The 25,631-nt window shown below is 31.1% G+C and overlaps 1 protein-coding gene across 2 annotated transcripts; it reads right to left on the bottom strand.

The window, feature by feature from the left end:
- Positions 1 to 4,715: 4,715 nt before the first annotated feature.
- LOC134711620 (regulator of nonsense transcripts 3B-like) lies at positions 4,716 to 25,412 on the bottom strand. 2 transcript variants are annotated; one of them, XM_063572331.1, is made up of 12 exons: positions 25,194 to 25,412; positions 15,905 to 16,008; positions 15,290 to 15,396; positions 14,758 to 14,856; positions 14,101 to 14,211; positions 13,089 to 13,168; positions 12,047 to 12,256; positions 7,794 to 8,308; positions 7,226 to 7,303; positions 6,919 to 6,976; positions 6,028 to 6,228; positions 4,716 to 5,490 (listed from the first exon to the last, which is right to left on the bottom strand). In XM_063572331.1, exons 1-12 carry the CDS (start codon positions 25,260 to 25,262, stop codon positions 5,371 to 5,373), a joined length of 1,752 nt encoding a protein of 583 aa, XP_063428401.1. In that variant the 5' UTR covers positions 25,263 to 25,412; the 3' UTR covers positions 4,716 to 5,370. The 2 variants fall into 2 exon arrangements, with proteins under 2 accessions (XP_063428401.1, XP_063428400.1); XM_063572330.1 differs by having other exon boundaries at positions 7,794 to 8,311.
- Between the last annotated feature and the right edge of the window lie 219 nt (positions 25,413 to 25,631).

A 25,631-nucleotide genomic window follows, 5' to 3' on the forward strand; every position in this document is an offset into this window, starting at 1 on the left:
AATTCATAGGTGAAATGTTACGGTTTTTTTTTTAATTTTGATCTTGAATTAAAAGCTGTATGGAATAATTGGAAGTGTAATCGTCAGTCTGTCAGATATTTTACCTCATTTTCATGGTGAATGGTTCATATTTTTATGTTTGGTCTTTTTTCTTCTTATACTGTTACAGTAAGCAATTTGTCAATATTTGATGTACAAGCCTGTTTATTAGATATCTTGTCCTCATTTTCATAGTTCATTGGACAATGTAAACATTAAGTTGAAAGGTCTCTTGTAAAGATACTATAAGCATTAGGTCCACCATTGTTTGATGTATGGAATGATTGATAAGTTACATATCAAACTGGCAAATTAAATCTGTATTTGACCATGATTTCGTTGTTCACTGGTCAATATATTCCTGGTTTGGCCTGTTCCTTGTATATTATAGCCATAGGTCAACACTATTTGGTGTATGAAAAGATTGTAAAGTACATGTTCTTTAGTAGTGTACCCTTGTTTTGGGTATGGAAGATTTCTTTTAAATGATGTTATATTTGTTATTCGCATCGGATTTTGTCTAATGCTTAGTTCGTTTCTGTGTGTTACATTTTAATGTTGTGTCGTTGTTCTCCTCTTATATTTAATGCGTTTCCCTCAGTTTCAGTTTGTTACCCCGATTTTGTTTTTGCCAATAGATTTACTAGTTTTGAGTAGCGGTATACTACTGTTTCCTTTATTTACATATCTGTGTGTCATTGATTAACTGTGATTTAAATGAATATTGATGTCTAAATATAAGCTATTCCAAATTCAATGCAGGTTTTCAAATAAAAATTGTAATATAAAATTGCACATTGTTGAAACAAGAGTGCACACTGAAATGTCTTTCCTCAAGATTGATTTTTTTTGGGTTAATATGACTAGTACTAACAAGAGTGCACACACTGAAATGTCTCGCCTTCTTTACTAATCATTGATATTATGTTGATAGTCCTAAGTGTAAGCTTTATTACAACTGTCACATAAACTTAACATTAACAAAGATAGCTAAACAAAGACCAATGAACCGTGCAAATGAGGTCAACGTTAGATGAACCATGCCATGGAGACATGTACAGTTAACAATGCTTCCATACATTAAATACAGTTAACCTATTACTTATAGTTTAAGAAAAATAGACCAAAACACAAAAAACTTAACACTGTGCAATGAACCGTGAAGTTGGTCAAATAAAACGTGCGGGACTGACATATAGATTATAAAATATTTCCATACACCAAATATAGTTGACCTTTGATAAAAAGACCAAAACTCAAAAACTTAACTATAACCACTGAACCATAAAAATGAGGCCAAGGTCAGATGACATCTGCCCGCTAGACATGCACACCTTACAATCATTCCATACAACAAATTTAGTAGACCTTTTGAATAAAGTTCAAGAAAAACAGACCAAAACACAAAAACTTAACTATAGCCACTGAACCATGAAAATGAGGTCAAGGTCAAATGACATCTGCCCGCTAGACATGTACACCTTACGAGCATTCTATACAACAAATACAGTAGACCTATTGCATAAAGTGTAAGAAAAACAGACCAAAACACAAAAACTAAACTATAACCACTACACCATGGTCAGATGACACCTGCTAGTTGGACATGTACACCTTACAGTCCTTCCATACACTGAATATAATAGTCCTATTGCTTATAGTATCTAAGATATGGACTTGACCACCAAAATGATCCATGAAATGAGGTCGAGGTCAAGTGAAAACTGTCTGACGGGCATGAGGACCTTGCAAGGTACGCAAATACCAAATATAATTATCCTTTTACTTATAATAAGAGAGAATTAACATTACAAAAATCTTATTTTTTCCTTTCAAGTGGTCACTGAACCATGAAAATGAGGTCAAGGACATTGAACATGTGACTGACGGAAACTTCGTAACATGAGGCATCTATATACAAAGTATGAAGCATCCAGGTCTTCCAGCTTATAAAATATAAAGCTTTTAAAAAGTTAGCTAACGCCGCCGCCGCCGGATCACTATCCCTATGTCGAGTTATCTTCAACAAAAGTTGCAGGCTCGACAAAAATAACGTTTTACTGCAAGTAAACAATGAACCCTTACTGAAGATACGGGGGTTAATAATTTTAGTGCGAATAATATGACACATTCAAACATACATCAGTTTTTAGTGTACACTTTGGAATTAGTATGGCGTTCATTATCACTGAACTAGTATATATATATTTGTTTAGGGGCCAGCTGAAGGACGCCTCAGGGTGTGGGAATTTCTCGCTGCATTGAAGACCTGTTGTTGACCTTCTGCTGTTGTCTGTTCTATGGCCGGGTTGGTACCAGGATTATATAATTCAGTACGCCAGACGCGCGTTTCGTCTACATAAGACTCATCAGTGACGCTCATATCAAATTATTTATTAAGCCAAACAAGTACAAAGTTGAAGAGCATTGAGGATCCAAAATTCTAAAAAGTTGTGCCAAATACGACTAAGGTAATCTATGCCTGGGATAAGAAAATATTTTGTTTTTTCGAAAAATTCAAAGTTTTGTAAACAGGAAACTTATAAATGACTACATTATTGACATATTCCCCAATCCATTCTCAATTTTATCAGCATATCAAATATTATGACTTATCATAAGTGGTTCCCATAACCACATAACACAATGTTTAACAAATTGTTGTCATTAACTCCGTCGATACTGTCGCAAGAAACAGCATACCAAATTTCTTGCTTTTTCCTCGACAAGGCAAGACAAAAAGAATCCTGAAATTTGTGGCAAAGACAGCAATATTTAGACAGAGAAAAAGTTGGGTTGACTATACCTTCAGTATAACCTTGATCTCAAATAATTATATATCACCACTTCAACATATCTCCACACCAATCAAATTCTTAATAATAAAGAAAAGTTCAAAGCAACTTTAGAACATCTTCCATACACAAAAAAGGGTACTCTGCTAATAGAAATTACGTTGAAAGAGTGCAATATATATATGAATTTTTACCATAATATAATCAACATTACCAATGATCATTGTAATTGAGTGTAAGGCTTGATGAACACTGCCAAGCAGGCATGTACCACTTGCAGTCATCCATAAACAAAATATGGAATCCAAGAAACAGACCTATTTACAAAAAAAAAAAAAAATTACTAGTGAACCATGCCAGATAGCATGTACACCATACTATCATTCCATACACAAATATATTGTTGACCTATTGCTTACAGCATCTGAAAGCATAAAGAACAACTTTATATTGATTTATGAACCATAAAAATGAGGTCAAGGTCACTTTATTTATATGAAATTGACTTCATATAGGAACTTCTTACGAAGAAAGAAAAGACGTAAGCAGTATATTATAACTTTACTTTTCGTTATGTAGATGATGTTCTCTCACTAAATAATTTAATATTTGGTGCCAATGCAACTATCCAATTGAACTCGAGATAAAGGATGCACGAGATACAGTTATTAAAGTCTGTTTAATATCTCGACTCTAGTATTTGGCATACAGAGTATATATCCTAGTAGTTGATACAATATTCCAGGGGTCTTGCATTTTCTATCATGATTTCTTTGATAGAAGTTTGCTGCTCACAAGAGAGCTTTTAAGCCAAGAGATTCAAGTGGTGACGTTAAAATCAACCCTTCCTAAATTTTATGGACACCATCACAAGTTGATTGACCATTATAGAATATGTGTTTCACAGATGACGAAAATTAGGTTTCAATTGTATTAACTACAATCATGTCCACGTTTCCAAAAATGTGAGACTAATCACTGGGTTTGTACTTGCATGAGCAACATGATGAGTGCCACATGTGAAGCAGGATTTGCTTTAACTTCCAAAGCACCAAAGATCACCCAAAGCTTTTGATGGAGTTCATGTTGCTCAGTCTTTAGATTTCAAAGTTGTGTTTTGTGTACTGATATTTGTCATTTTTTCTTTGTTAGCCATGGTGCTGTCTGTTGAATTTGTCACAGAAAAAATACCATGGTCTAAAAGATATACTGAGGAAAACATATATTAAACGAACATTGTTTGGAGGGTTGTCTCATTGGCAATCGTACCTTATCTTTTTATATCTATATAGGGCCTCGAAAGCCAAGTGGTCTAAGTAGTTACTACTATAATCACTAGCCAGTCAACACTGAGGTTGTGATTACAAACCCCACTCTTGTGGTTCCACTTGAGTCCAATCTTAACTGACTAGGACTGTCAGTTTTCCTATCAAAGGTCATGGCTTTCTCCACCAATAAAAACTAGCCACCATGAAATAGCTGCTAAAAAGTGACGTTTAAACACCAAAAATCAAATCTTATATCTATAAAGATTGAATTTCTGTTCCTAGTTTTGAAAATTCAGATAGTTGAAATTAGGATATTCTTATCTAACGTTACCAGTGGTACTAGTTAATAACTTAATATTCATCAGATACCACTACAAATTTTCTTCAGTGTATATATATATTAATGATTAACTTTCAACCATGAAATGGAAAAAAATTGGTGTATATGTACCATGAAACAATAATGAATCCATCATAAATGTTTGAACCTTGAATTAAATTTCAGAAGCCCAGAGTCATTTATGATCCACAGATGGTGTGAAAATCAATGTTCATTCATGATTTCAATGATTCATAAAACAGAACGAAAGCTGGCTAAGAATAATTTGAAAAAAATACATTTATTAATTTTAATATCATTAACAATAATATATCTTGTATTATTTGCCTTACAATTCATAGATCATTCAATTACCATTAAATTATCATACCATTTCTTACATTTATCCTTCACCTTGTTTCATTAACAAAATTCCAGTTTCTGTAACATTTTCAAACCTTGTCACTTTTTGTGCAATCAGAATAAATAACTAACAAACAGGCAAATACATTCAACAGCTGTCATCTTTTATCTTATATTCAGTAGTTTCCATGGGCACAAATTTTGTGGATTGATAAAAATCATATTTTCATGAAGAAAGTCTTGATGATTTAGAAAACTATTGCACACCAGTCTAAATTGAAGTTGTGTTTTGTTGAAGATTGACTTTTTATGGTTCATCATTATCCACAAAAATCCCAGAATTATTAATGAATACACAGTCAACTGTTGATTATCACTAACAAACAAGAAAATACTTCACAAGGTTCATGCATAACAGTCATAAACCCAAAAGGAGAACAATCTGACAAAGACCAATTCACAGTTACAAGTAATGCATAAGGAGCTTCCAATGACATACCCACTGCTAAGCAGTAATGCATAAAGAGCATGTGTCATGTTTTTTTTCTTTTCAAGGCCCAGCCTTGTATGTTTCTTTTTCTTTCCATTACTCAGAGCTCTTGTCATCAGATGATTTGTCATTTTTACCAGAATCTGATGGTTTTGTACCAACCATTCTTCTCTCCGCAGCTTTTCTGGGGTCATATATTGCACGTTCAGGCCTCTCCTAAAATGAAAATGTTGAGTGGTTTGTTATATAATCTGATTATTCTGATAGGGAAACTTAATGATAGTTTTGATCTTACAGAACATAAAAAAATAAATAAATACTCATTCAACTTTTGAGTAACTAACTAGGTTTTGTTGCAGAGACCACATTAAGACTTGTTGTTTCTGTCAGTAGTGTCACTGGCAGCAGCAACAATTTGTTTGAGATTAGTTTAGCAAATGGAAACAACTTATGGAAAATTAAGGATATTTGGTATGCTGTTTTATCATACACAAGTACATATTGGTTGTAACAAAATGAAGGAAGGCTAATAATTTTTAAATTGTAAATGAATAAGAAAGCACTTTTACCCTTTGATAACTTTGCATGATTGATTGTAATTCCATTATATACATTTTACTAATTGATCAGTTAATTCAAAGAAACAAACTGCAATTTGGATTGTTTTTTAATAGGCAACTGAAAAGTTTGATTAGCATAACTTGCAGTCAAGTCACAAAAATACTATTAATCATACAATAACATGTAAATTACCCTTCTTTTCTTCTTTTTATCATCATCAAAGCTATCTGAAGATTTTAACTTGTTCTCTCCGTTGCTACTATCTTTCTCCTTTGATTGATCACTTTTCTTTTCTTTTTCAACATCATTCTTAGAACTATCTTTTTTCACTACCTTTTCTTTTACATCACTAACTTTTTTGTCCAATGATTTTTCTGAGGATTTAGTGTCACCCTTTAAAATAACAATTTATAGATTTCAGTTGTTAAAACATGAATACTATATCTTAAAGCTTTAAACAGGGAACAATATTTTTCAGTATTTGATTATGAATGTATCAACATTCCAGTGTATAAAATAATTATGGTATAAGATTATCTAGATCACTTGGATACATAATATTTACAATGAAAAAGTATAATTACATAATATATTTAGTATTTACAATGAAAAAGTATAACTACATAGTATATTTAATATTTACAATGAAAAAGTATAATTACATAGTATATTTAATATTTACAATGAAAATATGAGAAAGAGTATAATTACACAGTAAATTAAATAAAGACTATGGAAAAGAATGAACAAAATGACAAAAAGTTATATTTATTCACTTTAAATCAATTTAAATTAAACTAGCTCTTTAAAAATTTTGGTTTTGACCTATTCAAGATTAGTTCAAAGACTTCCCATTAGGCTTAAATCAATCTAAAGTGAACTGATGTAGTTTAAATCGATTTAAATGTCCAAGTGTGAACAGAATAAAGGGGGAAAACAAGGGTGGTATTACACTCATAGTTAATATTAAACAAACTTTGTGGTAATTATACTAAATTTACTTTGTCATAGTATATACAAGATATACTATGATTTTGGTAGTATTACATATATAAAATATTAACTATGACAAAGTATACTTACTTTTGATGTCTCTTTCTCTGAACTTGAAGAAAATTCTTTTCTTGAGGATGATGGTCTTCTAAAAGCAAAACAAACAAATAAATAAAATTGCAAAGAAAGTGATAATTACTGTTGGAATTTAGCTAAGTACAGTTTTATATCAAAATAAAGACAAAATTCAATGACCATATATATACACATTTTTTTTTATCTGCATTTTTTCAAAATAGTAATCAAAATGTGTAAATGTTTTGAAAATTTATATTGAATAAATGAGTAAAATTAGGCCTAAAATTTCAGTAACAAAGCATTGATGTGTCTCATTTACTTTTCTGTACTTGTTTCTTGTCTTCTTCTTTCGTCTCTACTTGGTCCTGCATAGGATCTTGGCCTTTCCTCTCTGTAGCTAAAAATATGTAAAGAAATGCTGTGACGAAACGTATTATAATACCAATTTGGAAAATATAAAAAGAAAAAAATTTAATGTAAGTATTTTATAAACATTACAAAATAACCAGTTGAATTGGAAACAGAAAAATATGAAGTGGATGTTCCTGAGACAACAGACTCTAAAATGGTTGCAATTAACTAACATATGCACATATGAACAGTAGCATTGACTTAGCTGTATTCTTTTAAATTTACACTAAGTTTTGTTGTTGGTAGCTCTATCTAGTGATTGCCGAAATCTTGATTCAGCTTAAAAAATATGAACCATAACTCTGTTTTAACTACACACAGAATGCCACTTTATCTGATTATTACTGTAAATTCATACTGTTTTCAAATGCATAAATCTGATATTTGTTTAGTCTATTATTGCTTGTATTTAGTATTGGATAAATCGATCCTATAATTTAATAACTTTTACATGAGAGAAACATGCATCAACCTACCCTCTATCTCTGTAATCCCAGTCCCTGTCTCTATCCCAGTCTCTCCCTGACCTTGGACGACCTTGTGAAGATCGAGTTTCCTTATAATCCTTAGAGGATCTTGGTCTATCATATTTATCATCCTTTGATCCTCTAGAGTCTTTTCTTTCTGGAGGATCATCCCACTTTCCACTTCTACTTTTGTCTTCTTGCTTAGATTCTTTCCCTTTATCAGACTCTCCTCCCTTCTTTTCTTCTGATTTTGACTTCTCTTCTGATTTCTCCTCTTTTGATGATTTAGGTTTCTGATCTAGAAGTGCAGCAGCTATTTTGTTACTTTTTTCTCTTTTTTCTTTCTCTCTTCTCTCCTTTTCCCTGTTTTCTTTGGAGAATCTAAGGTTTTCCCTTTCTTTCTTGCTACTTTCACTGTATTTATCTTCTTTTGGCTTGACATCTTTTGTTCCATCTTTCACTTTCTCCTTTGAGCTATCTTTATCTGATTTTTTCTCATCATCTTTTTCAGGCTTTTTGAGAACCTGCTAAGAAAATATCATATTCTGTGTAATTCAAAGAAGTTTTCTTTTTAATAAATAAGAGAATTTAAAAAAAAAAGATTATCTATCTGTAATTCATTAATATGAATAATAATCTGTCACTCATACCTGTCAACTCACCCGTTTTTTGCGGGTGACACCCGTTATTTTCACCTCTCACCCGGGAGTTTTTCTTTACCCGGCGGGTCCCGGGAATTTCTAACATTACCCGTTTCACCCGGATTTCTGACCGGAATTGTTTCCGGTATTTAGAAGTAATACGACCTTCGGTTTTATCGGTCTTTTTCAATGTAACCAAAAGTCAAAATGTAGGACTTGTTTACCTGAGCTACGGGTGCAATCAACAGTTTTTTTCTATGACGTCATGTTTTGAGGGACCATGCATTTGTGACCCTAACTGGTGGACTGACTAATAAAGATACTTGTATAAAACTAGATATCACTGGAATCAGAATGTTTTCTAGTTTATAATGAAATAAAAATAATGTGTACTTTTAATATATTATAAAAATTCCATCCAATGAACATGGGGGAAAAAAGGTATAATTTTAACATAAAAAACTTGAAATCAGGTCAAGTGCACACCCATGAAGACATGATCCATGCACATTTTTCATAATCAAAACTGTATGAATTTTGTAGGTTTTTACCTGGCCTTTCAAAAAAATCTTGTTTCAGGGTACGGTTTCCTGCTCCGAAAAGAGCTACAGTGGCTGCAAATAAGTTTTCAATTTTCACTGCTAAAAAAACAGACTGTTTACAGTGTTGTCTCCCCTCGAAACATGTGTATTTAATATAATTTTTTAAATTATTTCAATCATTCAACCTGTTTTAATTGAAAGCTAATTAACTAATTTTTACAATCAAATACAAAAAACATGATACTTTTTCACCAAGTAAGTAAATAAACAGGGGTTTTCCTCCATGGTTATTTTTAGACGGGGAATAACCCCTAGTTTTTAGTACGAAACTGTTTATAGCACCCTACGTAACGATATTTTCAACAAGCTACAAGATGAGTTCAGTGACTATCAGTTGACTCCATTAGATGAACTTCCACTTTGCACTTCCCCTGAAACTGTCATTGGTACATTTTGGGGAGAAATGTCCAAGTTGCATGACATTTTTCTTAACAAGCCAAGATTTTTTGTTTTGTCAAAACTTGCTAAAACATTACTGGTTTTGCCAAACAGCAATGCAGACAGTGAGAGGGCATTTTCTTTAGTAAAGAAAATAGCTACAGAGTTTAGGGCTGATCTTAATAAGGATACACTGTGTGCTCTTCTTTCTTGTAAAATGAATACACATTTGCATTGCTATGAACTGAAACCAAGTGCAGTTCTTTTAAAGAATGCCAAGTCTGCTACTATGGAATATAACAATAGTCTGAAATAAACTTGTATACATGTTCTAACTGTTTTATATACATATTGACTATATTAATTATATGTAAACATATTTTTGTTCTTCAATTGAGCCCGCAAAATGCCGTACGCGTTATGACCTGAGATTTTTTTTCTCAATGCAGGTCATGACCTGACTTTTCATTTTCAGAGGTTGACAGGTATGTGTCACTGCCAAGAAAAATTAATAGCTGTGCCATGCGCGCATGATACGCCCGTCATATTTTCAAAAAATAAAGTTCAATAACTTCTCAATGTTGTATTATAAGTTTATGAAAATCAAAAGGGAGCTTACATCAATGGATATAAACCATTCACTAAAGTTTCATGAAAATTGATAATTATTTTTAAGTTATTGTCCCAAAACTGGAACATCCTCCTTTTTTTTAATGAATAAAACCCCATAACTTTGAAACGTAAAATCTAAAATCTATAAAATTCGAAAGAGAGCTCATGTCAAGAGAAATATATAATACCCCAAAATTCCTTGCAAGTTGGTATAAGCATTTTTGAGTTATTTTTCTGAAAATGGGATCCCCCTTGTTTTAATGAATAAAACCCCATAACTTGCAAACGTAAAATCTAAAAAAAATTAAAAAACGTAAGGGAGCTCAAGACAATGGATATCAACAATTCAACAAAGGTTTATGCAAATTGGGTAAAAGCATTATTTAGTTAATGCCTGACATGTTGACAACAGACAGACAGACAAAGGTATAACATAATATGTCCCATAAACGGGAGTATCAAAATTAAAATCATGGATAAAAGCATAAATTACAATATTTAAGATCAAACAATCAAAACATGAAACAATACAGGAGGCCAAAAAGATCCTGATTAAGGGGGCTGCTCACGGGTCTAAATCAATTTTTTTATTTAATATAGGATTTCTCTATATTTTTCTATAAATGAACTTTATCTTATACTTAATAGAAAAATGAAATAAAAAAATGGAGTCACCGTTCATTTACGCTCACAATCTGCCTTCGAAAGAAGCATACATTTTTGTTAATGTACTTTTTTTCTGTTGAACTAATAGGAGAAAAAGCGGTAATATTGAAATAACTAAATTACAGAAATCGCTTTAACTTTGCAATAATTTAGTTTATGTACAGCTTATTCCAAAACAACCATAAAAAATATAGGTCACCCATGAGTTAAAAAAGATATTTCAATTTTTATGCCAAAAAATGGCCTTTTTGCACCAAAGGGAGATACTTTGGAGCTTTTTCAATGATATGTACATTTTAAAAGTCACCTGGGGCCAACACGAATTCAAAATAATGTGTTTTTTTTTCGTAAAATCTTATACCCGCGAGCCTCCTTAACATGCTGGTCAAATTTGCTGCTTATAGTTTACCGATCTATTATAGTTTATGAGATGATATGCAAAATATATGAAAATGAATTAGAATGGACACAATATGAGTGCTTGATACAGGTCTGATCTCTCACCTGTAAAAAAAAATGTGAACCCCCTTTTTTTGCTTTTGTGCAATAAACTATGATGTTGCCTATTGACACCACCACCATCCCATCCCATATAGTTCTTAACCTGACATTTCTTTATACATAATTTACAAATAGTGTAAGAGAGGTAAATCCTAACATGCACACCATTGTATTTTAAATGTATATGGATTACCTCCCTTACCCTGCTTTTAAATTGTCTTTAGGATCCATTAACAAGAAAAAAAGTCTTGAAACTACAAAAATGCTTATTTGGGCCCTTCTTCCTAAACTGTTGGGACCATAACTCCCAAATTCAATCTCAACCTTACTTTAGTGGTATTGAACCTTCTGGTAAAAATTTATAGAGATCCATTCACTTAAACTAAAGTTATTGTCAGGAAACTAAATGCGGTCATATAAAAATATATTGCATTGCTAATCATTTTTCACTGTTTACAGTTTCATACTATCTTTTATAGTTTCAAGTTTTTTGGTAATGTTGACTTTTTTGTAGATCTCAAACTTTTCTTCTTTTTTTTACATATTACTTCTTTCCATAATTTTAAATTTTTACCAAAAAAAAATGCATAAAAATTATCTTTCGAGGGGCAATAACTCCTGAAAGAGTACCATAGACAATTTCAGCCATGTTGACTTATTTTGGTTTTTTTAACATTTTTTCTAATTAGGGCTATTCCATTAAAATGTATATGGGAGGGTAGGAAGGTAGTTTAAAAATATGTTTTCAAATAATAAGAGTTATCTAATTATTGTTAATCAGAACATTTCAAACAACAAACATGAAATCAGACATAAAGCATAAAAAAATTAATTTAAAACTTATATCTGATCATAAACTTACTTTGGGTTGCTCATCTTGAGATTTCTCTTTCCTGTCAGATTCCCTTTCACGATCCTTTTCCCTCTGTCTTTCTTTGTCCTTGTATCTCTCTCTATCTCGTTCTTTTTCCCTAGTAAATCTTTCTTGTTCCTTTTCTCTTCTTCTCCTTCTATCGTCTTCTCTTATTTTCCTTCTTTCCAATTCTTTTTTCTTTCTTTCATCTCTTTGTTTCTGTATAAATAATGTGTTTTTTAAAGTAAGAAATAAGTCATCTATCATGATGGCTTCAAACAAAGTAACTAAACATGTACTCTGACGTTTCAAAGATCAATCATGTTATTCAGCAAACAGAAAGGTAACAACATACTGAAAATATACTATATGATGTCAAATTGTCAATCTTGATACCAAATATCCAGAAACTGGGAGTTTATGTTGCAAATACAAATAATATAAATGTTTTATAGATGTAGATAACATTTCAAAGGATATTATCATATAGTTGTTTTATCATAAAACAGTATGTAAAGTTAAATCTGAAGTCACTATTAAAACTATATATGACTTAAAATTTGCAAAAATATAAAAAGTGTAACCAGTTTATATGTGGGTACCCTTTCTTCTTGGTGTGAAGTTCATATAGTTGATTGGAATTAACAATACTTTAAGTGATTAAGATTAAAACACAATAATGGCTGCTGTACCCCTGTTTTTGACTTTTTTACCTATTATGTCTGTTTGTTTTGTTCACACATTTTTGTCAATATAATGGAATTTTATGAGACTGTCATGCATACAAGCAAGAGGTTTAGCTAGCTATAAAACCAGGTTCAATTCATCATTTCCTACATAAGGAAATGCCTGTACCAAGTCAAGAATATATATGACAGTTACTATCCATTTGTTGATGTGTTAGTGCTTTTGATTTTGCCATCTGATAAGGGATTTCTGTATTTTTGTGATTTTACATCTTAGTACAATTTTATTGGAATTTCTGTAGATTCAGTTAACCATGCTGATTAAAACCAAATCATGTATGATTCACATTACATCATAAACAGACCTGTATAATAAGTTTTTTCTCCTCCCTTTTCTTTCTGATATAGTCAATTAATGGTGTAGAAACTTTCATAGACTTTTTGGCTAAAAAGGGGGAAAAAAAGAAGAAATATTTGACTATTTTGATCATTCATGTACAACTCCTCATACACTTGATACCTTGGAAAAAGATATCATCGCATGAGGACTGGGCCCATTCTATAGGCACCAGTAATTCAGTTGTTGTCGTTTGTTGCTTTATATCATATCTGTTTTTCATTCATTTGTTTAGAACATAAATCAGGCTGTTTGTTTTCTCTTTTATATCGTTTTACATTCGTCATTTTGGGGTCTTTTGCAGTCGATTATGCAGAATACAGTGACCCATAGTTGTTAACTTTCTGGTTGAGAGTTGTTTCATTGGCAATCACACCACATCTTCTTATTTTTATATTTATGTCTTTAATAGTTGTAAAGTTGGTAATAAATAGTGCCACACCTTTTGGAGGTGATAAACAATCAAACCAAGTATTTTAATTCAACTACATGTAGCATTCAACATAAAGAATTGATACAATTTAGTAACATGGATTTCAGATTGTTAATAATATTATTTAAATTTTGACATTTGGGCTTTTAACTCTTTCTTTACAACACATCTTATGATAGTGGTGAACACTGCCACCAAGTATCAGGGTTTTCCCCAGATATTTCATTTATCATCCTGGTTAACAGGGACATTTGAGATACCATCTTGTTTCTAAAAAAATATATTACCACACCAATAACACAATATATAAGAAAACCAATTCAGAAAGCATCACATTCAAGAAATATAGCATCATGTTACTATGATGCTAAAAGGCCCTAGGGAGAACAGTGAGTATCAGCAATTAACTTCAGGGTAACTCATCAAGATATGGAGTGAACAATTTATAAATATGATCTAGGATGGCAAACTTGTTTTACTACATGTACATGTATCAAGGTTAAAAGGGATAACATTTGAAACAAAAATAATGACTATTCAATCTTACCTTTCATATCTTTCTCTTTGAGTTCAAGTTCCTCCAGGTAAGCCTCTATTGTCTGTGTTTCCTCAGCCTCTTCATTTTGTAAATATTCCAAAAACTTCACATAATCGGGATCTGTAGCAATAAAATGCATGTCATGAATCTTGAATTTTATTATTCCTAAGTTTAAATTTATATTTCAATGTTGTTTATTCCTTTAGCAGGTTCATGATAGTCAGTTCAATTTTTTTACAACTTATTTAATTTAGACTGTGTGATTCATAGCTTGAAATTATGTAATGTATTGTAGATACATGTAGTAAGCTGAAGACTAAATGTTGACATTTTACATGTATACCTATTTATGCAGTTTTAATTCAATTAATAAAGAACCTTTAGCTTGTGAGAATATTTAAACAAACAATTGAACACAAATTAAATGGTAACCAAACTAATAATATAGGTCCTTATATAAATAAATTGCATCTTTACATGTACTGGCTTATTCTACAGTAGTTTGATCTAATACTTTCAAATAAAACAAAGATTGCTTGGGAGTCTATATACATGTACCTTCATAAAAGCTTGATAAAATTACACGATAAATTATATCATGAAGACATGCATAATTGAAGATTTGTTGGTTAATAAAATAATTGGTACTAACTCTACTAGCCCTACCTTGTTCAATGCTTCCCATTTTAACATCGACTTTCTTTGGTTTTCTCCTGGGTACTTTCTGGTATGGAGCAAGTTCAACAATAGCAGAATATTCATTACCTGTAAAAGTGAATAAAAAAAAAGCTATGCATGTTAAGCAAGATACTGTTCCAGCATATATATAGGGGGCTCACATTATAAATTAAAACAATGTGGACACATTATTTTTGATCTTTTTAATGCATATTAATACCAGGCAAAATGTAATTATAGGAATGTTCAACTGTTTTTGAATCGTGGAAACTGTATGAATTATACAAAACAAATCATAATTCTAATTAAGCATGCTAAACAAAAAACATAGTTGTCTTATTGGCAATCATATCACATCTCATATTTTAAAATAGGGTCACCGATAGTTATATCTTGAAAGGGATAAGCAATGAATCTTTCTCACATTCAAGGGTGATAACTATGTGACTAATACTGAATGTTACATACATTTTTGCAAATTAAATTATTGACCAAATGTAGGTCTTAAAATTCCACAAACCTTTTCCATCCACAAACACATAGCCATCAAATTGGTCTCTGAAGTTGTAGACATCTTCATAACTCTGGAAGTTAATGTATGCTCTTGTGAAGGCATTCTGACCAAGGCTAAAAATATACAAATATATTTCATTTATTTTACATATACACCATGTACACTGGAATAGGTCACTTTAAGTCATATCTTACAAAGAACAACATACATTAAGGTCTAAACAACAATTTTCTTTTATAAATATTTTCACAGAACAGTAGAATTATAGTGACCAAATGTTTGAGTTATATCCACACATTGAATCAGAACTGTATTGTGGAATCATCGTAAGTAAAATAGATATATAGGATAACCAAAAATTTAAATGATCAACAACGTACAATTTTTTCATAGACATGTATACAAACTTAAGCAAAATCATGAAAATACAATTTTTCCTCAATCCATGAAAATAAATGAATCGACAGTATCTAATAATCAAAATTAGATAAAAATAAATTCAAATAGAAAGTTCTAAGAAAAATAACATTTTTTTGTGCCTACATAATATTGATGTAGTTTTTTTTCTTTAACAACAACAGGATTTATTTTCATTCATGATTGTATGATTCAATGTGTTACCTCATATCAGCTCTAACAAAATAGAATTCATGGCTTGGCAAGGGAGACAACTGCTCAAGCAGAGTTTCTGGAGTTAAACTTGGTGGTAATCTTCTTATTAAAACCTGAAATACAACAAAAAAGGAATTTAGAGCAAATTTACTTTAAAAGTCAACTATTTAACATTATTTGTTGAATTATTTATCATTATCAAGAACATATAGAATTAAACAGAATTAATCAACAAAACTATGGTACGTACTAGTACATGTAGGTAACAAATTAAACGGTTTTAACCCAACATAACCCTAGCCTGGACACAAATACATTGTAGTATTGTAGAATTCATAATTAATGGGTTAACCCAACCTACCATTCTTAGCATTCTAGCAATTAGTGCCCAATAAACCAAAAACTTTTTTATTATGTTGCTTATACCATATTAATGAACCTAACTGTATCCAGTGTCTATGAAGGTATCGGGTCCGTTCACCCTGAGTTTGTTCCCCCATAGAGTCTGTTCACCCTACAGTAGGTTCGTTCTTTCATATTTATTTTTTAAAAGGAATAATATTAAGGGTATAAAAATTCAATAAACCTATTTAGACATTTATATGGTATAAATTCTGAATCCGGGTCCGTTCGCTCCCATTCACGTTCGCACCCGCTCATGTTCGCCCCCTTTCACTTTTGCACCCCACATGTTCGCACCCTACATTGTCGCACCCCACATGTTCGCACCCTACATTGTCGCGCCTAATTTAAATTGGTTTTGTGTTTAATAACTTTGTAATCAAGTTTTGGCAAGTAGTATTCTTAAAAGTATAATTGATTTCATTGTCTCAAAATAAAGCGAGACAGCTTTTTTTATGTTTTGAATAAATCTTAATCATGTTTTTGAGAGTGTATTGTTAAATTTTTTTTATTCCTTTCTAATTAAAGTGGGATTCTGTCATTGTTTTATTTTGTGTTGAATAACACTTAATCATGTTTTGTTTAATGTATTGCCTTTGCTTCATTGGCTTGTTTCAAAATGAAGTGAGATTCTGACTACGTTTTTCTTTGTGCGTTGAATAAATTTTATCATGTTTTGGTTTATATAATAGTGTATTGCTATATTTTATTATTTCATTGTTTCAGATCAAAGGGACCAAGCTGTTAAAAACAATTATCTTTAGTGTTTTTCGTTTAAAATATTTAATCATTTACTCATACGGTACCAAGCTATAAATACATTCAGTATTTACATCAAAGCAATTAAAAACAACAATCATGATTTTCCAATTATTCAACTGGAATTTGAATTAAAATTTGGTGCGAACGAGTAGAGTGCGAACGGACCTTGGGTGTGAACGTGGGAGGTGCGAACGTGTAGGGTGCGAAAGTATATTGGGCGCGAACGGACCTGATACCATAAATTCTTGAAACACATGGAAATAGTTTAAAGTTGATGGCTTGTTTTGAAGCATTAATTGTTCAATAACATAATAATTCATTTTTTTTTTTTTTTAAACAACATAATAATATTTATTCATCTAATCTTGCTTGTTACAAGTTTCACCAAGAGTCCAAGCTTCTCTTGATTTACCCTGTTACACTCCACTGATTATCCAGGGAAATAAACAGCTGATCCAACTTATTAAGTTATAAAAAATAATATAAAGTTGTATAGTTGTCTTATGCAGAGATTTATCAATGCTAAAAATTCTTTCTAATTGACAATAATATTGGACATCTTGATTTATATGCATCTATTCTTTTATTAAATTCATTTTCAAAAATGCTAAAGACATCAACAGTTTTTGTTCTCTGCTCGGATACATAGTATGACTTATATATAGAAAAACTTAATACTGTTAGTATATAATTCAGAAAATAATAATTACTATCTGTGATTTTATATCCAAATACCAGATGTTGCAATTTAATATCAAAGTCTATTTTACTTCTTCTAAAGAGTTCATAGATTTTTTGCCAAAATTTATTCAAATATCTACACTTCAAAAAATAGTGAGCATAATCTTCTTCTTGCTTACAAAAATTACATTTATCTGTCTTAGTTACTTTCCACTGCAATAACAGTTTTTTAGTTGGAACAATATAATGTAATAATTTCCATCTAAATATTTTTAATTTATTTTCAGTCATATATTCAAAAATAAATTTGTACAATGAATTCATATTAAGAGTTTCTTGTATTGGTAGGATTTTAAGCCATCTGTTTATCCCTATTGACGACTCTAGTTTTGTATTTACCAAAGAGTTGTATAACATTTTATTTGTTAATAATGTAGTCTCAATAAAATTATTTTTCCATACGATTTTATTTCTCTGAATATTAATTGTAGTTTTGACAGAATTCTCTTTTTGAACAATTTGAATCCATTCTGCTGGTATAGATTTTTTTAATTTTTGAAATTCGGCGATCCAGTTTATTTTGAACTTTAATTTGTTTAGAATGTAGATTTCTGATAATGACATTTTATCATTTAAGATATCATTTATGTAAATTAGATCACTCCTAATCCAGTTCTCAAATATAATAGGTTTATTATCAAATTTTATAGATTTATTTCCCCATATTACTTGCTTTCTAATATCAAAAAATGTGTCTGGTTGTTTTGTTTGCCCCCCGCCAGTTAAATTCCAAGACTTTATTACTTCTTTATAAAACACAGGAATATCTTTAAGATATCTTAAAGATTTGATATCACTAAAATTCATATTAAATATTGACAAAATATTGTTTGAGACATTTAAGTATTTAAATGGTATAAGCTTCCAAGTCTCAAGTTTACCATTTACCAATCTATTTACCCATGATGCTTTTAAAGCCACAAAATAACTTTTAAAGTCTACCATTTTAAGACCCCCCTTCTCATATGGACCAATCATCATGTTTCTTTTAATCTTGTCTGGTTTCCCATCCCAAATATATTTATAGCTACTGTTTTCTATTTCTTTTATATAATTTTCTGGGGTTAGACATACGCTTCCCAAGAAAGTAAACAAAGGCAATATTAAAGTCTTTATAATTAGGATTTTTCCTAAAATAGAAAGATTTCGTTTTTTCCATATCATAAATAATTTATTCATCTTTTCTATTTTACTATTCCAGTTTAAATTTTTGCATTCTTCTTTGTCATGTCCCCTAAAGCTTTAATAGGTTTATCTCCCCACTTAATCCCAACAATTTTATCTTTACAAGATTTCAATTTTCCAATCCATAATCCCTCTGTTTTATTTCTATTTAGTAGTAAACCTGAAAAGGAACCAAAAATTTCTATTTCGTTCATTGCAGCTACCACATCGTTTTTATCCTTGCAAAATAGTGTTGTGTCATCTGCTTATTGTGATACTATGACTTTTCCCATCTAATTTTATATTAATTCCTTTTACATTTTTATTATTTCTTAATCTCTGGGCCATAATTTCAACAGCCAAAACAAATAAAAGAGCCGATAAAGGACAGCCTTGTCTTATTCCACGTGAATTTTTGAAAGTTTCTGATACCCACCCATTGTTCATAACACATGTTTGTATATCTGTGTACATTGCTTTAACCCAGTTAATAAATGAATCGTTAAAACCAAAATGTTTCAATGTTCCAAACATAAAATCCCATTCCAATGAATCGAACGCTTTTGTAAAATCTACAAAAACTAATGCCCCCTTAATATTGTATGTGTCTGCGTAGTCTATTACATCTTGAATTTGTCTCAAATTAAAACCAATAAATCTATTTTTAACATAACCAGTTTGGTCTTCATTTATAATTTTTGGCAGTACCTTTTTTAATCTTTGAGCTAGAACATATGACAAAAGTTTAAAATCTACATTTAGAAGTGAAATTGGACGGTAGTTTTCCAAAAGTAAAGGATCTCCTTTTTTAAATATTAAAGTTAATATACTGGTACGTTGTGAGTATGATAAACTTTGTTTATCGTAGCCTGTATTTAGAACATCCACAACTAAAAATTTAAGTTTATCCCAAAATTGTCTATAAAATTCAACCGTTAACCATCAAGCCCTGGTGATTTATTTAGTTTCATTTTATAAATGCCTTGCGTGCATTACTCTACTGTAACTTTTCCATCGCATATCAGTTTATCCTTTTCGTCTACTTGATTTTCTAGTTTTGTGTCATTGATATATTTTTCAGTTAAATTTTTATTTGCAGATTTTACATTATACAAGTTTTCATAGAAATTCTTTATTTCATGGAGTAAATTTTCTTGATTAGTAATGAATTCCCCATCCTCTCCTTTTAGTTTGCTTATTGATTTTTTCACTTGCCTCTTCTTTTCTAGACCGAGGAAGTAGGAATTGTTCTTTTCCCCAAACTCAACCCATTTTTCTCTAGATCTAATTTGTGCCCCTCTTGCCTTTTCGTCATAAATGTTACTTAATTCTTTTTCTATATCTTTAATTTCTTTTTCCAAATTTTGATTTTCATCATTATTTCTCTTATCTATAAGTTCCATCTTTTGTTCCAGATCTTTTTCTAAACTACGCCTTCGCTCTCTTGTTAACTTCGCTTTATTTCTACAGTAAGTTGTAGTTACTTCCCTTACCTCGATTTTAAATCCATCCCATAAAAGCCTACAATCTATTGAGTCTTTTTTAAATGTATATTTATCAATTAAACATTTTATACATTCTTGATAATCTTTATTTTGTAATACTGAGTTATTTATTTTCCAATACCCATTTCCCCTTTCTGATAACCCTGGCTTAAAATTTAAAAATACACTTTGGTGATCAGTAGACTGTATAACAGCCGGTTTAATTTTACACCATTCTATAAGAGGTAAAAATTCTGACCCAATAAAAATCATGTCTATTCTACTAGCTTGTGATTTATCCTTTCTTCTCCATGTAAATTGCTGTTTATTTGTGTTTAAATTTCTCCAAACATCCGTTAATTTGTTAGTTTTAATTAATTGCTTTAATCCGTTAACAGGTTGAATAAATTTACCAGGACATAAAGACTTTCTATCGATTGGTTTAAGTGCATCATTAAAATCTCCCCCTAGTATATGTATACCAAGACTGTATTCTTTCAAATTATCGCTTACTTTTAAAAAAAAAGAATTTCTTGAAGTTTTACAGTTCGGTGCATATATGCTGGAAAATGTGAAAATAGTATTATTTAATTGCACATTAATAAGTACAAATCTCCCTTCACTATCAATAAATTTATTTATAAATTCAAAGCTCAGTGACTTTTTAATTAAAATAGCTACACCCCTACTAGCTGTTGTACCGTTACTGCAAAAAGTTTCATATTCTGTTTTATTTTTAATTTCTCTTTCAATATTTTCGTCAAAATGTGTTTCTTGTAAAAATGTAATTTGACTTTTCTGTGCTTTTATCCATTCTACTACTCTATTCCTTTTTCCTCTAGAACCGATGCCGTTTACATTGAGACTACATAAATTAATTGTATGTGCTAAAGCCATTATTAAAGTTACAAATTAATGATCTTATTAGCTTTGATATATTAACTATAGCATGTATAGTACTGCTCATATTTACTATAAGATTGACATAAATATACATCATTTTAATAAAGTCATATTTATAACACAATTTTCTATAAAATAAAAACATATAATATTTACCAGTAGGTATACCCTGGTGTGACCTCCACATAATTATTGATACGCTACTAAACCACGGGTCTATCGTGTGCCCTTTAATACATGTTGATACATACCAATAAAGATAATTGGCTAAGTTCGGAAAAAAGACATACATACATTTTATACATTCCCTGTGTGAACTATGTGCTTTCGATTGTGTATACCATCTATTTGATATTTTATTTATCAACGCATTATGTATTCGATTAACTTAATCGGATTAAGTTGTGTAATGGAATATCTTTGTGAAAGTTCGAAACAAAAAGATTCTTCCGCTTTGTGTGTGCATGATGATGTAATTGTATTTACAAGTCTGCCAATTTTATAAGACAAAATTTCAACCGGGATAAAAGTTATTTGTGTATTATACACTTCTACACTGCTTTGCATCTTTATCTCAAAAAATGAATCTGAAGTTTATCAAGTGTTGGATTGTATAAATATGTGTGCGGTTTTTCAATCAATTGTTTTGGATTATGTAACCATGAGTGGTTCATGTGACCATATCTATATTTTGCAGGTAAGTAACTATTTTTTATAAACATTTTATTATCGTATGTTTTATTGAATTTCAGGTGTTGTTGAGAAAATGTTGTACTGAGACTAACGAATCTCGTGTATGGCTTATCGTTGATTGACACTGCGTGTTGTGTTACTAAAAATAGCATAGGTAAAAACCCAAATAGTCTACTTGTTTTGATAATATTGAACAGCTGATTTCTAAAAGTTTGTTCTATACAAGATTGTTCTATGCGAGAGTCATTACTATAACTTTCAATAGTTTTGTAGCAATTTGTACATATTGATTTTACTACTAAGTCGTTAATCTGTCTAAAGATTGTTATACCCGTACATAATATTGGTACATAGAAGACATATAGTATTTTAACAACTTTTAACACATTCAATTTTATCACATTCAATTTGTTACATTTGTTATACACTTCTCTACAACATGATTGAACTCTTTCAAAGAGCTTAAAACTTTTATATACTTTTATTAATTTTTTTTTCATGTATTTGATATAAAATAAAATTTCAGCAAAACAAAAAAGTAAGCTGAGACATATAAAACATTCACTAATGTTTTTTATGTATGATTGGTTAAATCTTAACCTGAGCTTGAATTTGTTGTACATATTTTAAATATTTTTGTAGTTTAATTTATATGATAAAACTATAATACAATCTTTAAATGTCATTAAGATATTAATTTGAACATTTGATTATGCTTTAGTCTTTTTAGTTCCATGAACTCCAGTGGTTTTCTCATGTAGAGCTTCAGTTGGTGTTGGTGGTGTTCTGTCTCCTGCATTAACTGTTCTTCTATGTGGTGTTCTGACAAACCTCTCCATAGATGGTTGTGTTTTGTCTGTGCTACCACTATTGCCAAGATTGGTTTTTTGTTGTCCTGACTTGTTTGCATGTTTCTTGCTACCACCTTTTGTGTTTTCAGATGTTTTTGAAGAAGGAGATTTTGTTGGAATTTTTGTAAGTTCTACACTCTCCTCCTGTACATTGTCATCAACAGCCTCAATGCAATTCTGCTCTAATTGCTGATTATTCTCATCTTTGTCCTGGAAGTTTTTTTGACAGTCAATCATTTTGTGTCCATTCTCTTTGCAAATTTTACAAGCCCAATCATTAGGGCACTGGAACAGCATATGTCCTGGTTGAAGGCATTTGTGACAAATTCTTTCTTCTGAATTGTTATTTCTGTTTTCGAATTCAGGTTGGCCCGAATGGAAAATTCTGCCCATGTATTTTCCAATTTGCAAATTTCTAGGTATAGGTTTATCTAGTGTCTTGCTAATCACTAGTCTATCACCAGTCTCACAGTTGGTTACTTTTCCGTCTATGCGCAAACGCTCCCTAAACAATCCCTGAATTTTACAGCCTTGAAGGGATAGGGCTCGATGTATTTGCCCATCGTCCGCAGAAAGGGGGATGTTCTTCACCTTTATGCGGATTGTGTCACTTTGTAACATAGATGGATTGTGAGGGTTTTGTGAGAGAAGGGGTACTTGCCTGCCACGTAAGTTTAACCCCTGTACTAACAAAGACAGTCTTTCACCCTCATTGTCCATGTATATACGCCACATCTCTCTTATTCTCTGTATCCCCTTAATGCACTCTTCTGGGACTTTAGCACCAATTGACTTGTATATTTCGACATTTGTGAGCCATTGGGCGCGAGGAGGTTTGACCGAGCCGTGAACATCTTGATCTTACAAGAAAATAGGTTTTACAAAATCGCCAGGGTCACTTTGTTCTCTTGGTGCTTTATATTGAGTATTGTTCTCTGTATATGATTGATCAGATTGAATGTTACTTTGATTTTTGTGAATATCTGAAACTGCCTCGGCGTACGTCGCCATTTTGTCATTGTTTACATCTGAACTGACCGTTGCTTCATTTTGTAATGTAAATGTATCAGTACCCTGTAGACCTTCTATAAGCCTTTGAAGGCGATCCTGAGTCATTTTTTTGCATAATGCTTCTACTTCTGTATTCATTTTCAGCTTTTTCCAACTAGTTAAATCACTTTTTGTATTGAGTATTGTACGATACGTCTTAACATATCAAGGGACGTTACTCATCCTACATAATAATTCATACTGATTGTTGAAATACTTGTCTTTGATGGATTAATAATTGATTGTAATCAGTATAATTTCTTCTATGCAAATCAAAGGGAAAATAATGAATTGATTGTAGCAATTCAAATATTCAGAGATTTTTTCAACAAACTTTAACATATTGTGTTAAATTAATAAATATTATGCAACTTGACAACAATAAAAAAATAATAAACAGCTGCCCCATGAGCGCAGTATGGGCTTGTCACATTTTCAAAGAATAAAGTTCAATCACTTCTCAATGTCATATTAGAAATTTATGAATTACATCAATAGATATATAAAACAATTCCAGAGGCAATGTAGGAAAGATTCTGCCTCTGATGAAGGTCCTTTTAGGACCGAAACCAGTCAGGCTATAAAACATCACCAGGCGCTGTTAATTATGTGCATTGGTATATATACTATATTTTTATGCATAAACAATTCCAGGGTTTCATGAGAATAGCTAGATGCATTTTTTAGTTTTTGTTGGAAAACTGGACAATCCCCACTTTTTTAATGAAACAATTAACACAAATGATCAATAAAAAACCCTCAACTCCAAAATGTAAAATTTATTAAAAACAAAAGGGGCCACACGAAAATATATATATACAATACACCAAAGTTTTATGCAAATTGATTAGAATTTTTCAGTAAAGGTTCAACATGATGTTGACAGACGGACAACAGTATACCATAATACGTCCTGTAAATGGGTAGATAAAAATCATACAGGAGAATGGATTCTGGGTGAACGGAGAACAGGTAATAAGACATACAAGGGAATTTCTATACTAAATATAGTATAGAAAGTCCCTAAGCATACATGAACCAGGGTGAACAGGCCGAATTCTAAAATGAAATTTCATTAGAAATTATAATTGTGTATGTCAATGTATGTAGGTTCTAGTTCAGTTAGAAAGTATTAAAAATTCTTAAAGGCTAAGAGATTACTAAACCGATGGTCCAGAAGATACTACATGTACCATGTCACCTTGTGTATAATTTTAACATTTCAAAACATAACAAAAAATTCTTCACTTTTGTTGGGGGGCTTTCTTTTTCTCTTTTTCTTTCCGATGACTTTTTCTCTTGGTCATCCAAAGCCATGTTGTGTCTTCTATCACTGCAGCATCTTCATTGTATCGAACAGTTCACTAGTATGATTGAAGGAATAAAAAAATGTTTGCTAAAAAAATAAATAAACGGATTCTTATAATTTAGTCGATGTTAATCAAACGCTTGAAATAGTACGTCTACATCCAATTAAAGCTTGCATTGGTCTGGTCAAGGTCAACTTTGATGATTTGTGATTGTTGAAGAACTGAAATGTGGTGGGAAACTATACCATCAGCTGTCATCGTTTGGGCGGCTTTGTTTGCCCCGTGTGTGATTGGATATGGTTCAAATTACTTGAGAAAAAATGGAAAAGTATGTTAGCCTAATCTCAAGTTTTAGTCCACAATCACAAGCACTTGC

Source organism: Mytilus trossulus, chromosome 3, assembly GCF_036588685.1.
Source record: "Mytilus trossulus isolate FHL-02 chromosome 3, PNRI_Mtr1.1.1.hap1, whole genome shotgun sequence".
Classification (NCBI taxonomy): domain Eukaryota; kingdom Metazoa; phylum Mollusca; class Bivalvia; order Mytilida; family Mytilidae; genus Mytilus; species Mytilus trossulus.

What these genes read in the sequence shown, in the direction of transcription:
- LOC134711620 (XM_063572330.1), bottom strand. Translation starts at nt 25,262, where the DNA reads ATGGCTTTGGATGACCAAGAGAAAAAGTCATCGGAAAGAAAAAGAGAA. An exon ending in TTTGTTAGAGCTGATATGAG is followed by an intron (nt 15,397 to 15,904) that starts GTAACACATTGA and finishes GTATATTTTTAG; the next exon opens with CCTTGGTCAGAATGCCTTCA. An exon ending in ATAAAAAGAAGAAAAGAAGG is followed by an intron (nt 5,491 to 6,027) that starts GTAATTTACATG and finishes TTTTCATTTTAG; the next exon opens with GAGAGGCCTGAACGTGCAAT.